The sequence below is a fragment of the Lathamus discolor genome, chromosome 3 (assembly GCF_037157495.1).
Source record: "Lathamus discolor isolate bLatDis1 chromosome 3, bLatDis1.hap1, whole genome shotgun sequence".
Taxonomy (NCBI): Eukaryota; Metazoa; Chordata; class Aves; order Psittaciformes; family Psittacidae; genus Lathamus; species Lathamus discolor.
Window position 1 is genome coordinate 389,050 of NC_088886.1, and position 18,409 is coordinate 407,458.

Genomic DNA, 18,409 nt, shown 5'->3' on the forward strand with positions numbered 1-18,409 from the left:
AAAGAATTGCTTAAGTAGGATGCTAATGGTGTAAGAGCTATTTCTCATCTATGTCAGCTGATTAAAAAGAAGCTGATGATAATGTTGTGTAGGCTTTATCCTGGCATGACTCCAGGTGTTCACCTGACTCAGTCACAGGCTGGTGATTAACTCCAGTACCAGTAGGTTCCCCACTCCCCGCCCTGTACTGTAAAGGTAGTTGAGTAAAAGGCAGAAGCATAATTTATACCTTTGTTACCCAAGTATTTAATGAAGAATTTCATATGTTCTTCCTGTTGTAAATCTGGTTTCAAGTACAACATACCACTGGATTGTATGGCTGCAGGCCTTTTAAATATCACCACTCAAGTCTGCATTTTGTGTTCTATTTTATATAGGGTTCTGTTCTGTAGGTCATGTTTCTGATTATGGTGTGGGAGTTTAATTACTGAACAGTCCATTTTTTGTTGATAAATTGGATTGTGTATACATAGTATCTGTATTACTGATCTGATTTATCATCACAACAGCCGTTGTTGTGACGAGGTATAGGGAAAAATAATAATCTCATTTTAATGTTGTAAAAGTTTAATTTTAGATATGCGGCGTGGATTTTACTATGTGAATTCTAACGAGGATTACACACACACACAATTCTAAAGATGGGTTGATGGGTTCAGAATCTGTACGAAAAGCTGGTGTCACAGGTAGTATGACTGAGTCAAGTGCTTGAATACCTGTAAGGATGTTAGACAGACACTTGAGTGTATTTGCTAGCTGCAGGAAGAGATTTTAATACTGTGGTGCTCAGACTTGAGACCTTATTTCTAGATGCCTTTGAGATTAGGATCTGTAACCCTTCAGTAAGTAAATAAGATCTTTTCTTCACTGTGGTGAAGAGACAGCTTGGAATGGGGCTGAGGACATCTATGAAGCTGAGAGACTGAATAAATCAGTCCACTGAGGGAATAATGACATTAGGAAGTAATGCAGACCAATACTGTTGGATTTATAGTGTGAAATGCTTGTATTCAAGATGTGGTAAGTGTTTTGTAGGATTTTTGCTTTAGGCTAGACAAAATACCCACCAGTGAGTGGTTGGAGCACTTGAGGTGCACTCCTAGATCAGGTCTTCCAGATAGTTTCATCCAAAATTCAGTTAATATGCTTTGAAATCTCTCTGTGAATGAAATAATGTTCAGTAAGTGGGGACAACTGGGAGATTCCCCTCAGAACTACCCTCCTTACCGGAACTGAACTGTTTGTGTAGATAGAGCCTGGGAAGACAGTTGTCTGAAACTGTCCAGCTGAGGAAACTGAGCCAGGAACAAACTGGAACATTTGCTGTTCTCCAGGCTTGCCTTGCACTAGAAACACCTTTGCAAGTTTGCTGCTTGCCTCTGAAGACAGGTGTCTATGTACTTTCTGGATGCAAGCCTCTCTATTAAAAAACTCCTAACTATCTGTTATCTCCTGCAGTGTTATAGAGGTTAAAGAAAGAAGAAGGGAAGGAGTGCATGGAGCCAAGATCGGTATTCAAGGGCATTTCTGCTGACAGGAGAAACTGCAATAAGGTACTAGAACCAAGTCTTGATTAAGGTCACTAGTTAATGCAGCTAATGAAGCCATACCCTTATGTTTCTTCAATCCCTTCAGTCATTTTTGCAGTACCTCTCTTCACATCTCCTTGGGTAGACGAATGAGATTTTTTTTTTTTTTGACAATGTCTTGCCAACAGAGCTTTTATCAAGCTAGTCTGGGCAGAAAATTAAAAGCACAGGTAACCTCCACCCAGTGGTCCATGTCTGCTAAGTTTTTGGGAAGAGAAGGGTATGAAAGATGGCAAGGTTCTCTGTCAAAGCCTGAACCACTTCAACTTTGAGGCTCAGAGTTATTTACATAAGGAGTGACAATAGATGGAAGTTCCTGTTAGGTGTATCCAGCATTTTTGGCCTTTCTCAGAGAAGCAAGAAATGCAGCATCTGTATCTTTATCTTCTCAAAACTGTAGTACTCTGTCACATTACCTACTCCTCTGATCACTTTTACTACAGTAAAAATTGTATAATGCACCGTTTATTACATCAACCTATAATATTCTTTTATACTAACCACCAGAATACATGATGTTTATTGCTGAAATGTATATATTAGCAAGTAAACACAGTAAGAATATTACATTGCAGAAAACAGCTCATTCCTCAACGTTAGTATCTGTATTTGAGGCTGAAGTGTTACTTTTTTTGATGGCTGTTATAAATGGTTTAGTTTATTTTTGTAATTGCTAACAACAAGCTATTTTAACATTTGCTAATGAACCTTCATTTTGAAAATGGAGAACAACTTGAATTTTCTACAGTGACTTACGTAATGCAAGTTACTGAAGCTACTGCAGTAGATGTGCATTGTAAAATTTCGTGTGTAGGTCCTGAATTCATGTTCTACAGAGTAGAATCCTTTTCAGTGTGGTCCAATGTGACAAGCATGGCAACTTCTTCTTAATAAAATGCTGAAATACTTTTTGTTTTCCTTTGATCCCTCCTACAACAGTAATTTAAAACATCTTACACCAAATACTTTTCTTCTTAAACTTCTGTTACAAGCTCATGTAATTTTTGCAGTATGTCTTGTTGGGTTTGGGTTGGTTATTTATTGGGTTTTGGGTTTTTTGTTGTTTGTTTTTTTTTTTTTTGTGGAGGGGGTATTTATTTTTTTTTTTTTTTTAGGTTTTTTAAGGTTTTTAAAGCAATAAATGTATCTGGGAAAAGGAAAAAAAAAAAAAAAAAGGAAGATGCCTATATGGGAAGCTTTGAATTACCTAAAAAGGAAGATAATATGATGTTTGAATTAAAACATCTTCAAGTATATTTTTAGCTTGTTTGATTCCAGCATATCACAAACATAATTTCAAATTTTCAGTCTTTTTAAGTACAAAGCCAGATCTGCTCAAAGTCTTGGAGGCTTTTATTTTGACTATTATATATAAACATATCAAGTATTTTCTCCTTAGTATAATAAAACCACACTGAGTTACATTTCTGTGACTATCTAACATGAACTATAAAGAAAAAGAAAGCACAGGTATACAGGGCTTGAGAACAAGTAAAAACCATTCAGTTGCATCTTGTAATGATTTTGAGCTCTGAAGATGCAAAAGGTCAGTGGAAAGCTCAGAAGGTGGCTTTTGAACCATGCCTTAAAGATCACCTGTCCTATCTTTTTCAAAGTATGTTGAAATTTCCTTTAGAATTTTTCAGGACTAACTATTTTACCCAGACAGTGATGGCTTTCACTTGTGTGAAATAGAAACAAGTTCATCATTAAAATAATAAAATGAGGTAAGGCCTGTCCATGTGAAAGAAAAAAGAATCTAGGCCATTTTAGCACTAGATCAATTTCAATTATCATATTGAAATATGCTGCAGCAGGTACTTTAGCAGTTAAAAATATCTTGAGGCTATGTGGTTTGGTATGTTTCTCCTTGTTGAATCGTATATTAATAAATGCCCAGTTGCAATCTCCTAAAGGTGATAACACTTGTAGGTTAGATACCAGAGCAGTAAAGTCATTAAAAAGGTGTTTTGCCAAAGTGGTGTGTGTGGCTCTGGCAACCCTCCCCGATGTAACAGCAAGTTCCACATAAGCAGAGCTTTAATGGCACAGTGACAGGAGGGGGCGCCGCAGAAAGACCTTTGTAGGCTGGATTTTAATATACGTTTATGTCACAAAATGTCAGTTGTGACTATGCAAGGCTAACATTTAATGGCATACAAGAACTTAACCATGTAGATGGGTATCAATGTAAGATACAATATAGACATTAATTTTATAGTAAAACCTGTATAATTATTTTTAGCAAGTGCAGCAAAAGACAAAACACAAAGTAAATTCTGCCTTAAATGACAAGAGTTCAATTTCCATGACAGCTGACAGAACTTGTGCCCACATACTGAAGGCAGAATTCAATTATCACAGAATCCCAGCCACTTTGATTGGAAGGGACCTGAAAGCTCACCCAGTTCCAATCCCCTGCCATGGGCATGGACACCTTCCATTAGAGCAGGTTGCTCCAACCCCTGTCCAGCCTGGTCTTGAACACTGCCAGGGATGGGGCAGCCACAACTTCTCTGGGCACCCTGTTCCATTGCCTTACCACCCCCACAGTGAACTTCTTCCTTTTATCTAACCTGATTAAGATAGGTTTAAGATTGAACCTGTTGCCCCTTGTCCTGTCACTACAGTCCCTAATGAAGAGTCCCTCCCCAGCATCCCCATAGCCCCCCTTCAGGCACTGGAAGCTGCTCTAAGGTCTCCACGCAGCTTCTCTTCTCCAGGCTGAACAGCCCCAACTTCCTCAGCCTGTCTTCATACGGGAGGTGCTCCAGTCCCCTGATCATCCTCGTGGCCTCCTCTGGACTTGTTCCAGCAGTTCCATGTCCTTTTTATGTTGAGGACACCAGAACTGCACACAATGCTCCAGGTGAGGTCTCACAAGAGCAGAGTAGAGGGGCAGGATCACCTCTTTCGACCTGCTGGTCACGCTCCTTTGGATGCAGCCCAGGATACGGTTGGGTTTCTGGGCTGCGAGCGCACACTGAAGCCGGCTCATGTTCAGTTTCTCATCGACCAGCACCCCCAGGTCCTTCTCTGCAGGGCTGCTCTGAATCTCTTCTTTGCCCAGTCTGTAGCTGTGCCTGGGATTGCTCCGACCCAGGTGTAGGACCTTGCACTTGTCATGGCTGAACTTCACAAGGTTGGCATCAGCCCACCTCACAAGCATGTCAAGGTCCCTCTGGATGGCATCCCTTCCCTCCAGCGTATCAACCGAACCAAACAGCTTGGTGTCATCAGCAGACTTGCTGAGGGTGCACTCATTCTGCCTGCACATGCTGGCTTCCTTTCACCATTTCTCAGGCCCTTCAGAAAAACATGAATATGCAGAGATGATCTGCTATGTCTCGAAGCAGTGTCTTTACATAGCCTTCTATCTACCAGAAATAATCTAACTCATGTATTTTTAGCACTCTTCTACCCTATTGAATTCTTACTATCAAGTTCTTTCTTTCTTTTTTAGTGTATTTTTAAGCTATTCTTTGGTTCTGATGGTTAGAACTGAGTCAAAGATACTTCTTGTCCTGGAGGATTCCACACTAACTTCTTAATATTATGTATGATCTTGTTATTTTAAAAAATCTAAGAATCCTAATTTTATATTGCCTATAAACCCTACCGAAAAGAAAAAAAAAAATTCCTTGAGTGCACATGAGGGTTTCCTCTCCCTAGAACTTAGAAGCGCTGAGTAAGTAAAAGCTCATTTCTGGTTATTAGCCATAGCCCATATATATATATATGCAGAACATATATGCAGAACATATATGTTCTGTTATATATAATGCATATAACATGTGCATATGTTCTATATAGCATATATGTTAGATATATGTTGCATACAATATATAAATACTGTATTACATAGTCTGTATAATGTTGTATATAAGAAAAAATATATGCACACATAATAAAGGCAACATATAGTGTATGCTGTGTGTTATATATACTACTTATGAGATATGATATATATATAGTTTATATATGTATTGGTAGGACTGGCTATATAAACTGCATTACCTTTGGCTTTTATTGTTTAGTTTGTTGAGATTCCAATGTGGGTTCTTGAAAGTAGGCTATATGCAGATACTGCTCTGCACCAAGGGAACAGAGTAGTACTGAGCTGTGGGATAGTACTGATACTTCCCTGAGAATTCGACTTCAGCTCTGACCCGCAAATCCCATCCTGCCCTGCTTTACAGGTTGCAGTGCCTCATCAGAATGAGCCAGAAGACATTAACCCGCCACCCTGGTGCTTCCAGAGCTGTCCTACGCAGCTTTTCTCCTGTTTGACTCAATCTCTAACACAAGAAGCTCTTCTTTCTGTAGGTAAGATTGTCTGAATTGTCATCAACACTGAGATGAAATAAGGATTTCTTTAGATAGCAAAGTATGCCATCCCTTTGTTACAGGAGGTGTTTGCTCTTTGGATCTTTTTCCCAGAACAATGACAGGTATCTTGGGTAGCTAGACCAGGGAAGTGGCTTAAGAGGGTAGGCGGACAAGGGTTAGGAAAGAACTCCAGTTTACCTTTGTGGACCACCATGGAGGCACAGGATGCATTAACCTCTGCCTGGGTAGTATTCTGATGAAACAGGGTAGCTGGAAGAAGCAACTACTCATTTTAAAAGTTACAAAGACAAATAAATCCTCCCAATTGGATGCAGAAGGGAAATAACTGCCCCCAGTACTTCCGCTACTAGCAGACAAAGCTGCGTATGTGAACTTAAGTAAGTATGAGAGCAATTGGCCTGAACTAAGACCTGTGCGGGGATGGATAAGGTGTGACATGTGCCTGGTTTGGTTTCCTTAAGCCTAGGAAAGGCAGCTGGCTCTGCAAGACCTGGTGCTGCACTGACTGGAGGAGGCACACACCCTCACTGCGTCTGATGTGTGTGTGATTGATTCATGTTTCAGTACCAGCATATTAACATCTTTCATGATCTATGCATATTAATTTAGTCATAAATAAAATACTTGCGTGCTTTTGAGGTTCGTAAGCCAACTTTTGAAAGGTTACCTTTATTTGCAAGACTTGGAGTACCTTTCTCTCAAATAGCTCCTGTGTAAACTTGTAAATGATGGCCTACATCTTCTGCCAAGAATTACAAGGGGTTAGTTCAAATTTTTTTCAATACAAGATTTTGCATCTTGTGTTGGACTTTCTGATGGTTCCCCAGCAACAGACTAAGAGATAAATCACAGTGTGACATCTGAATGTAGTGTCCTTTTGCTGCAGCAATGATTTGGGCCGTCAGTGTCAGCAATCAAACTGCGCTTTAAGTGGCCATTGCCCCACAGGGAGGAGGATGACAACTGAAGTTTATAGCCAGCATCTGTATTTGTCAGCACCGAAGCTGTACTTTGACGGGATCATGGGAATGCCCCTACCAAGCCTGGACCAAAGTGTTGCGGTTCTTCCTGGTGAAGGAGCGGGGTGGAGGCGGAAATCCAGCTCTGCTGGGGGGAGCCGGAGTGCTTCGCCCGCCGAGCAGCCCCCGGGCTCTTCTCCGCGGCGGGGCTCCGCTCGGCTCGGCTCGGCTCAGCACGGGCGGCCCGGACAGCTCCGCCGGGAGCGGCGGGAGGCGCTTTCCAAGGTCGCTCTCGGGGCGGCGGGGCCCGGGCGGGCGGCGAAGAGCTTCGGGACCGGCTGCCTGCTCCCGACCAGCCGCCGCGCCCCGGGGGGCGGGTGGGGACGGGGACAGCGGCCCCCCTGACGGGGTCACGGAGCCGGGGCCGCTCCGGCTGCTGGCGGTCACGTTCCGGGGGCAGCGACCGGGATGGAGACGCCCCCGTGGCGGAGCCCGCCAGGTACGGTGCGGCGCCCGCGGCCCGCGTTGTGTCCGCGTGGGCCCGGCCCGCCCCCGGCGCGATCCCGCTGCCCCCTCCCACAGCTCGGGCACCGCCCCCGCGGGCGCGGCGCAAGCGTCAGCTGCGGAGCCGCCGGGCCGGGCGGGGGGCGCGGGCGCTGTTCCGAGCCCAGCGGAGCGGGGTCTGCCCGGCTGCTGCCGCCTCTCATGCCTTCACGGCAACAAAGGGCGCGCTGAGCGGCGGGCGGCGGCGCCGGGCCCCTGCCCGTGCCGGCGCGGGGGCACCGGGAGACCATGGCCAGGAAGGGAGAAGCCTCCGCGCCTCTCTACGGTGAGCGCCCGGCGCGGGGGCAAGGCGGAGCGGGTGACGGTGCTGGCGGGCGGGGGCCGCGGGCCCCAGTGCCTCGCTCCGGCCTGGTTGCGCTGCGGATCCAGCCGGAGCGCGCCGGCGGCGGAGTCTGCGTCCCCCAGCGGGTGCCGGGGAGTGGAGGGCGCAGGGACCCCTCGCAGGCGGCAGCTCCTACAGCCCGGGGCGGCCGGGAGCGGAGGGCAGCCCGCGGCAAAGGGATGGGGGCGGGCAAGGCGAAGGTCTCCGCCAGCCCCCCGGCCTCGGGAGCAGGTGCGTTGCGGCCGCTTTGTCCGAGCTGCGGGGCCCGGCGCCGGGAGGGAGGGCAGGGGGGGAGGCCGCCGGGCGGCAGGTGCGCGGCGGCGGCGGCGGCAGGGCCGTGCCGGCCGTTAGTCGCGCGGGATTCGGCGGGGCCAGGCCAGGCCGCGGCGGCCGTTGTGCGGGGCGGGGGCCGTGCCGCGGTGCTCGCGGGGTGCACGGCTGCGCGCAGCGCGGTCCCTGCTCCCCGGCTGCGTCCGGGGAAGGTCACCGGGGCAGGGCTTCACCTCGGCGGGAGCTGCGTGGAAGCCGGTGCGGTCGCGGAGCTCCCGGCCGTGTGTGCGGGTGCCGGTACGGAACCGATCTCCTCTTCCAGCGTGCGCGAGATTTCCGTGAGCAGCCCCCCGGGAACAGGGGAGCCAGGGAAGGAGGGAACGAGGCGGCTGCTCTGAGCGTCCCGGGGACCCTGGTAGCCGGCCCGGTGACACACGGGCGAGACTGCTCTGCACGGCAGCCTCTGCGCTTTGGTGCCGCGGGCACGCACGGTGCTGTGTTTACAGCTCGTGGAAAACTGTGTTATAATTCACCTCTGTGGTCTGAGCCTTGGTCTGGCTAAAGGGAAATTCGCAGCTTGGCTTCCCCGCAAAAGGAGGAGGGGAAAAAACGCCTTCAGGGACAAGCCATAAAGAAAGTGGGGTGTTTCAAAGGTGAAACCTAAACAGGTGGGTCTGTGGTGGTTTAACTTCAGAGAGAGCCTGTGCCTACCCCTGTGGAATTCAAATGGGTTTGCAAGTTACTGCAGAGGCAGTAGGCCTTGGACCACAGAAACCCATGGTCTGATGGTGGAAGGAGGCATGGAAGCATCCTCTTGAAAGAAGAGCAGGAATACAGGATTCAGGAAGGGAAAATACATTTTGAATAGAGTTCACTCAGTAGCGTGAATTCTTCCAGACTTGCCATTTGTAAGTACGGATGCTCTGGTAAGAAGGATGTGGAAGGAAGTACCCAGTGTTTTTAACATCATAATACAATTATTTTTGGACTTCATTTTTCAAAGCATGTTACTCAGGTAAGAAAGGGCGATCCTCTATTTATCCAGCTTGAGGAGGGTGATGTGTCTGGAATGTAGCTGACTAGGATTCCTGTTGTTTTGGCTGTTTTGTAGCATCAGTGTGTTTACTTCCCTTTATCTCATTTGCACGTGTGGATTTCGTTTGTGGTAGCATGTGTTGTGTTACTACACCTCAAGCACTTGCTCTGGTCTTGTACTAGAAAGCAAAACTTGAATTCAGCTTTTTTTTTTTCCCCCTATTAGATCACATAATGGTAAAGACTTACAGAAGGGAAGTGCAGCATTTCCAAATTCAGCGAACATAATAAGGTTTTCCTTTCCTTACTCGCTTGCTGTTATTCTCTTGACTCTTGACTTTGTTGTTTCTGCCAGTAACTGGTTATTTATTAGCACACAGGTGTATTTTTCTGAGGTGTGCTAAACTTTTCTTCTTGGAGTCTGAAGGATTCCTCAGAGGTTCAGCATTTATAAATTACAAAGGCAAATTCTTCTCCAAAGTTTTGGTCTTTTAACTTGTGGCATCAGTCTGATTTTTCAGAAGAGATGAGTCAAGCCCATGGCTGACTAAAGGCTCTGTGGACAGTTTTGTTACTACCTCAGATTTCTCTGTGAGTACCAAGTATCCCGTTGGATGACTGCTCCTTGTGAGTTGGACTGTGCTGGCAGCCTGTCATGGTGGACGGGGTGGCTGACTGCTCGAGTGATCTGGCTCTGAGGGAGGTTTTAGTAAGCCCATAGCATCTGGTGGTAAACCCTCTCAGTTTTAGTTCCTCTGTCCACATGCATGTGTGAGAAAGGTCATAAATTCATCTTTGAAAACAAGCTTTTGGGTGTTTCCTGAAGTTTGGTCTTCATCAGGATGGCTGTAGGCTGGATCCAGGACTTGCATCAGCTTTTTCCTTAACACTGGTACAATAGAAAGGTTTCGTCAAGAGCAATGACATTTACTTTATTGAGGCCTCTCTCTTTGGCAGGCGACTTCCAAACGAGAAAAACCAAAGCTCTTTCCCAACCAGAAGGTTGCCACCGAAGCTAAGGAGGCAAAGTAATTGTTTCTTTTTCTCATTATAGCTGATTATGTGAGAGGGTTTTTTTTTAAACAAAGTAGTGTTTTTATTCATGTAGCTGCAATACTGAGGGCTGTCATGTGACTGTTGAAATAAATGGTAAATTTCTTTTTGACTTCATTGCAGAATCAGGCTCTTAGCAGTGATTGTACTGTAAGCAATTTTCTATAGCAGTGGACCACAGTCCAGTTTTTAGATTACAAATCACCGAAGTCCAAACGAGAGATGATGTTGTCTTTAAAGAAAGCTTTTATCACTATTTTAAGAAACATTATTGCGTATATACAAGTGCCAAATTTTGTTACTTTCAACTCAAATTTAGCTAGCTTACGGGTTTTTTTTTTTGGTTTTTTGTTTGTTTGTTTGTTTTTATAGCTACATGTTTAGATCCCCTGTAAGAAGAACTACTTTCCTGTTGTTTCTTCTTCCAGTAGTGGGTGCAACCAAAACTTGAATCTATAACTGGGATTCTTAATCAGTGCTGTGAAGTGATCATGTCATTTATTTATTTTACTAAAATGAATTCTCTTCGTTTATTTTCTCAAGATGGGGAGGTTCTTTTGTTTTCTTTGGAAGGACTTTTGATGAACTGTGAAACTTCCCATCAAGACATGTTATTTCTTTTAACTTGGCCTGCATTTGCCTGTCTTAATTTCACCCAGTTACACATATGTACCATGCAGGAAGGACATCCTCCATCTAAAGAGAATGGGCTGTTCAGCCATAGCCGTGCTATATGACGTGGAGGCTATTGGCTGTGACACTGCTGCAGGTAAAGCCTCCTTGGCTCCTGCTGGTAAATCCTTATGTATTGTGTTAGGTAGTTCATGAGGTTCAAATTTCATACCAGTGGGATACATTTATAAGGGATGACTTAGATTTATAAAGCTAGGCATATTCCAGGTTTTTGCAAGAGGTCTTCAACAGCTGATTGATGAGATGCAAACAAGAGCTCAGTTAAATTTACACACATCTGATTTGATACAGCAGTAAGTGCTTACTTTATTAATACAAGTAGCTGAGTTGGACTCAGTGTATCTTCTTAAAATATGAACAGGACTGCATACCAGAAACAGGTCAGTAAGTGAATAGCCAATAAACCCAGTAGGATTTAATCAATACAAATTGCGTATCTAGTGGTCTGGTACTTCTTTGTATGTCTTGGGCCAAATTAATTACTACAATTTTTAGTCCAATTAAGATTTTAGAGCATGTGAAAGCATCCAGGCTTTGATTTGTCATCTTTTAGAACTAGGAGTATTGTACTTCTTTTAGCTTACTGACTTAAGCTGAACCATTCTTGGAGTGAGGTATTGCTCAGCCATGAACAAGGATGATGCAATAAGAACATCTTTACGTAAGAAGATTAACTGTTATGCATAGCTATGCACTGTTCAGTGATTATTTATTGCTGAGTGGTATGACTGTCACTGACCATTACCCAAAAAGAAATAGTTCAGTTCAGCTAGGCTTCTTTGTGACTACATACGTTTTGTTATGTCTTTTTAACAAGCAGGATGTTAACGCATAGTTGAGGGGAAATTCTCTCTGCTACCATACAATTTAGTACTGAAATGAAGTCTAACCTTCACAGAGTCCTCTGTCAGATGGATTGGATCAGTTTCTATGTGATACAAATTTTCTTTGGGATACAAAGGAAAGTGTGATTGTGTAAGGGAATTCTCAAGCAGGTGACGATAAAGCTCAACCCGCCTGCTTTTAGTAGAACTCCCTGTGTTACCAAAACAAGGCTTTACATACATGTACCATAACTTCGTAGTTTTGTCAGAGTTGGTGAATCCTTCTGCTTAGGAATATATTGAAATTTCTCTGCATCAAGGTGCCAAGAGCACAAATAAGTTGTCGTTGCCCTGACCGGTATCCCTTTGGGCTTCCACCCCTATCCTCTGACCAAGGGTTCCATCTAAGCTCAGACTGGTGCCTTTCATTCTCCTGGGTGTGTGTGCCTAGGGGTGTCTGTCCCCTGTCCTGTTTCTGAGGTGCTGCATGAATCCCTGGGTGGACCTGGCCTGCTGTCCTTTCCTGCCTGAACAGCACTGAGCTGCCAGTAGGACATGTTGCTGTTTCTGCTTTGTGTTTTTTTTTTTGTGTGTTTTTTTTTTTTTTAGCGAAGCGAGGTGGTGGAGTTGCTCTTTACATGAGAGAGCAACTAGAATGTATTGAGTTCTGTCCGGGGTCGGATGAGGAGCAAGTGGAATGTCTGTGGGTATGAATCAAGGGGCTGACTGGCACGGGTGATACAGTTGTGGGGGTCTATTACAGACCTCCTGATCAGGACGAAGGAGTTGATGAGGCTTTCTACAGGCAACTGGAAGTAGCCTCGCGACTACATGCCTTAGTCGTCGTGGGGGACTTTAATTACCCCGATATTTGCTGGAAGACTCACACAGCCAGTCATTCACAGTCTAGGAGGTTCCTCGAGTGCATTGATGATAATTTCTTAATGCAAATGGTGGACGTACCAACTAGGAGAGCAGCGCTGCTAGATTTAGTACTCGCCAACAAGGAAGGTTTGGTCGAAGTGGTGACGGTCAATGGCAGCCTTGGCTGCAGTGACCATGAGATGGTGGAGTTTAGGATCCTGTGTGGGAGGAATAGAATACCTAGCAAAGCCACAGTTCTGGATTTCCGAAGGGCCAACTTTGGCCTCTTCAGTCAACTGCTAAGGGAAGTCTCATGGGAAAGTGTACTAGGCGGTAAAGGGGCTCAAGATAGTTGGTTAGCATTCAAGGACCGCTTCTTCCAAGCTCAGGATCGGAGCGTCCCAATGAGTAGGAAGTCAAGTAAGGGATCTAGGAGACCGGCGTGGTTAAACAAGGAGCTGCTGGGCAAACTCAAGTGGAAAAGGAGAATCTATGGATTATGGAAGGAGGGGCTGGCCGCTTGGGAGGAATATAGGACAGTTGTTAGAGGATGTAGGGAGGCAATTAGGACAGCTAAGGCCTCCTTGGAACTCAATCTTGCTAGTCGGGTTAAAGACAATAGAAAGGGCTTCTTCAAATACATAGCAAATAAAACTAAAACAAGAGGCAATATAGGCCCACTGCTGAACGAAGTGGGTACCCTGGAGACAGAGGATATAAAGAAGGCAGAGGTGCTGAATGCCTTCTTTGCCTCTGTCTTTACTCCTGCAGACTCTCCCCGAGGGCCCCGGATTTCTATAGCCCCAGAAGGAGTCAGGACAAAGGAGGAGTTTGCTTTGGTAGATGAGGATTGGGTTAGGGATCAGCTATGCAAACTGGACATCTGTAAATCAATGGGTCCGGATGGAATGCACCCACGGGTGCTGAGGGAGCTGGCGGAGGTCATTGCTAGGCCACTCTCCATCATCTTTGGTAAGTCGTGGGAAACGGGTGAGGTGCCTGAGGATTGGCGGATGGCAAAGGTCACACCAATCTATAAGAAGGGCAAGAAGGAGGACCCGTGTAATTATAGACCGGTCAGCCTTACCTCCATCCCTGGAAAGATCATGGAACAACTTATTCTTGACTCCATCACTAGGCATATCAAGGATGAGGGGGTCATTAAGAACAGCCAACATGGTTTTATGAGGGGGAAGTCATGTATGACCAACCTTATAGCCTTCTATGAGGAAGTGACTAGGTGGAGGGATGATGGTAGAGCGGTAGATGTAGTTTTTCTTGATTTCAGTAAGGCATTTGATACTGTCTCCCACAGCATCCTCACAGATAAGCTAAGGAAGTGTGGGCTTGACGATCAAGTAGTGAGGTGGATCGAGAACTGGTTGAGAGGAAGAAGGCAGAGAGTTGTGGTCAATGGCGCAGATTCTAGCTGGAGGTCTGTGACTAGTGGAGTTCCTCAGGGGTCGGTGCTGGGACCGGTGCTGTTTAATATTTTCATCAATGACCTGGATGAGGGAACTGAGTGCACCCTCAGCAAGTTTGCTGATGACACAAAACTGGGAGGAGTGGCTGACACACCAGAGGACTGTGCTGCCATTCAGCGAGACCTGGACAGGCTGGAGAGTTGGGCGGGGAGAAACTTGATGAAATTTAACAAGGGCAAGTGTAGAGTCTTGCATCTGGGGAAGAACAACCCCATGTACCAGTACAGGTTGGGGGGTGACCTGCTGGAAAGTAGTGAACGGGAAAGGGACCTGGGGGTCCTGGTGGATAGGAGGATGACCATGAGCCAGCAATGTGCTCTTGTGGCCAAGAAGGCAAATGGCATCTTAGGGTGCATTAGAAAGGGAGTGGTTAGTAGGTCAAGAGAGGTTCTCCTCCCCCTCTACTCAGCCTTGGTGAGGCCGCATCTGGAATATTGCGTCCAGTTCTGGGCCCCTCTGTTCAAGAAGGACAGGGAATTGCTTGAAGGAGTCCAGCGCAGAGCCACAAAGATGATTAAGGGAGTGGAACATCTCCCTTATGAGGAGAGGCTGAGGGAGCTGGGTCTCTTTAGCTTGCAAAAGAGGAGACTGAGGGGTGACCTCATCAATGTTTACAAATATGTAAAGGGTAGTTGTCAGGATGATGGAGCTAGGCTTTTTTCAGTGATATCCAGTGATAGGACAAGGGGCAATGGGTGTAAACTGGAGCATAGGAGGTTCCACGTTAACATCAGGAAGAACTTCTTTACTGTAAGAGTGACAGAGCACTGGAACAGGTTGCCCAGGGGGGTTGTGGAGTCTCCTACACTGGAGATATTCAAGGCCCGCCTGGACAAGTTCCTGTGTGATGTACTGTAGGTTACCCTGCTCTTGCAGGGGGGTTGGACTAGATGATCTTTTTAGGTCCCTTCCAACCCTTGGGATTCTGTGTGCCTGTCTCTGGTGCAACAGCTGTGACATTGCAAAGCCTGTGTTTTAGGCATCCTGGGGGCCAGACTTGCCTTCCCTTAGTCCCGCTCTTGCTGTTCCTTGGCACTCTGCAGTCTGTCTCCACATCATTTTGCCTTCTCAATATGACTGTCAAACCCTAAAAACAGTCGATCATTTTTGGATTAATTGGCATTTTGTGCATTTACCACAAAGCAGTTGTTTTCACAACTCAACTTGATAAAAAGGAATTAAAGAAACCTCTTTATATCAAATGCAAAGACACTAATGGTTGTGTGAAAGTGAGACTTGGCACTTTTCTCATACCTCTTTGACATGCTTATGTTCTGATGTGCTGGCAGTTACATATCCTCAGGTATTCCATCTCTTTCCGAGCTTATCTCACTTTCAAAATCAGGTACAGCCTTACATGTAAAATAAAGCCAAAATGAAATGTAGTTCTGCCTGTTTTTCTCTCATGTGCACACTTGTTTACATATCTGTAGAAGGCCAGTGGAAATCTCAAAGACAGGAGAGGAGGCAGATAGACAGTACCTTGAACTTGTTCGGCTGCAGCTGCACAAGCAGCTGAGATGTCTGGTGGTCCTGACAAATGAAAAAAATGCTCCAGCTTTTTAATAGTTTCTTCCCTCAAGTCCAAGCCAGCTTCCTGCCTTTGGTCCCCAAGCAATCCAGTTTTTTTGTGCCAGTGACTTCAAATCCCTTCCCCACTCCCATTCCCCCAAGCCATAGCTTAGCTGTGCTCCCACCCTTTCATGGCAAAACAACAAGTCTTGGGCTTTAGAGAGTGCCTTAGGTTGCTGGGGGTTGGAGTTTTGTTTGCTTTTTAGTATGTATGTCGTTGGCACTGTTTTGCTGCTTTTAAAACAGCATTGCGAGAGATGAAAGAAACAAGGTCCTCAACATTTTTGCATGTTAAATGTGGTCTTTATGCCACAAAAAGTATCTCTGGTATAGCAGCAAATTTCAGGCCTAGTTAATCGGAACTTGCTTGGAAGCCAGAGCATTGAAGCGTATTACAGGGCTTGCTTGGCTCCTTTGCTGTGGTTGGGCTTCTGCCTGCTGTCCACCATCTAGGACTTCTCACAGGCTTTGACTGGAAGGGTGCACTCCTGTGCTCGGGAAGGAAGATGGGTACTTACAGTCACATAGAATTATTTCTTACCAGCATCAGTACAAATTAAAAAATGTTTTTTTTTTTCACCAACCTCTGCAGACCTTTGGCATTTAGTAGAAATTCTTAACCACGTCCCTCTAAATTGGTAGATGCATTCGTGGTGGTGTTTCATTTTTCCTGTGTAGCTTCTCTTTGGCATACTGTTTTTCATAATGTTATTGGAATAATAAAATAGAGTATCAACATAAGTATTTTCATGCTTACAGTGCCTGGGTAGAGTGTCACCTCAGCTCTGGTCTAGCAAATTTGTCAGTTTGTCAATGTACACCAGTGAAGCTGAGACAGTTTCTATAATTATTTGGTTCTTTAGGGGTGAGTGAAGGGACAAGAAATCAGGAAAAGTATATTATATTATATTGGAGTTGGACTGTAATAGGAGAATTTAGCATCTGTACTGAGCTGAAAATCTTGTTTGTGGACAAATGGGAAATACACCTTACATATGCAACCAAGAATTTTATTGTTAGAATAATTAAGATTTTAACAGTCTAACCCAGTGATCTTTATTAGTTCAAATCTAGTTATTACAGAAGAAGAAAGAGTACCTCTCTACAAAAAAAATCTCAAAACCAGTTCCAGTTAAATGCAGATAAAATTGTTACATTGGTGATTCTTAGCTTCTATCCCCTTTCTCTCCTCTAGTGACACAAGGTTTGTTCTTTTGCCTGTTACAGTAACTCCCACCCAGCACCAGCCTGAAGCCCCTAACCTTAGGACCTGGGGCAGTGGTGGAAGGTGCATCCTTCCATCCTTCTGTCACTGCTCCATGTCCTAAGGTTGATGGCTTCAGTCTGGTGCTGGGTGGGTGTTAGTGTGAGTTCCCAGCATCTGGAGGCCCTTGCCAGGAGGAGTATGATGTTGATACTGATGTTTTCTTCCTTGCTCTAGGATCCACTTCGGGACCTTTTTATGTTTGTTAACATGCTTGTATACCATGCTCTTCACTAGCCTACAGCTTCAAATTACATCCAAACTTACTATATATGATGTTTTACTTAGGTTAAATACTTGCTCTTTGCTCTCTTTTGTTAACCTTGAAAAGCGGTATTTTCTGACTCCAGCACTGTATTTCTTAACTGTTCATTGTGAGCTGTTTGTAGTCATAGGGACTCCAGAGCTATGCCTGTGCCCCGTCTTTTGTCATTCGATGCCTGTATGCTTTATCTTATGTCTACGCTTCTCAAGGTCCTTTTTATTTTTCTACACTGCATCCTTATGTAAGAGACATAAATATCTCGTTCTGCACAGACTAATTACATGTTTCTATTAGCTGTAAAACCATGGTCACACCACAGCATGATAAGCAAAAATGAAACATATTAGTCATAATCATCTGGTCAGAAGGAGAATTGCTGTTGTAGTTAAACAAAAGCAAACCTGGAGGTGATTCAGTAAATTCAGTAACTGATTTTCACTTGGATGTGAAAAAAATGATTTGCTGTGCATTCACTCCTGAAGTGCAGAAGCGCATAACATTCACAGTTGCTTAACTGTGTTTACTATTTGTCTTGTCTGTTACCAGTACCTGCCTTGGAGGCAGTCAGATTTAAGAAATCTGCTAGTGTGAGTACATCGTTTTTCATCACCCATCTGGGTGTTGTGTCAAGGAAACAGTGTCTTGCTAATTACTCTTAGCCTAATGCCATAGTACAGAAACACCTAGCAGGATAACATAAAGTAAGCTGATTTAGAACTCTTAAAGCAGACAAACATAAGAGCTTTCCTGTGAGGTTAAGAGCAAGGTGTGTTTGAAATACGACTCTGCTTTGTTTAATACAGTGAAGATAAACACATCCCCAAATTTGTTAACCACCTTATTTTGTTACAGTGAAGGCTAAGCAAAACATGATGGTTGTGCATTGTACAACATATATGCAAGCCTGGGCATTTATGTTTTTGCATGTATTCTCTTCCTGCTGAACTTGTACTGATTCCTTTGGGAATTTGAAGAAGCTGTTTCATTTGAGAAAGCAGCGCAGAAGTACCCAAGAGAATCCTGGAAGAAGACAAACAGAATAACCTTTCACAGTTCCTTCCAGCTTTATTTTCTGTGATCACTTATTTGGGAGGTGGCTGAATCTCGGCAAGTTTGAGAGCCAGAAGACCCAATAAAAAGCAGTGTTTGGGATGCCTTTATCCCTGTTACCTTTTGCAGTGTTTGTAGCAGCCTCTGGTCAAGTGTCCACTGGACACAGTGGACAGCATTTGGCCCAGGGTCAGTTGTTGTTTAAAAATTCATTCGTTGTTTCCTCTTGGATAAAGAAAGTAGTAGGCAAG

General features: G+C 44.9%; 1 protein-coding gene across 3 annotated transcripts in view; it reads left to right on the forward strand.

The window, feature by feature from the left end:
- Positions 1 to 18,409, forward strand: part of SLC44A5 (solute carrier family 44 member 5) — a 105,694-nt gene that overhangs the window by 1,774 nt on the left and 85,511 nt on the right. For 2 of the 3 annotated variants that reach the window (XM_065673011.1, XM_065673012.1), the window contains exons 2-3: positions 1,459 to 1,553; positions 5,789 to 5,915. In XM_065673011.1, the coding sequence (XP_065529083.1) occupies positions 1,497 to 1,553; positions 5,789 to 5,915 (184 nt within the window). In that variant the 5' untranslated portion in view covers positions 1,459 to 1,496. Of the gene's footprint in view, positions 1 to 1,458; positions 1,554 to 5,788; positions 5,916 to 7,600; positions 7,728 to 18,409 lie in introns of those variants that run through there. The other variant, XM_065673013.1, reaches the window with a different exon arrangement.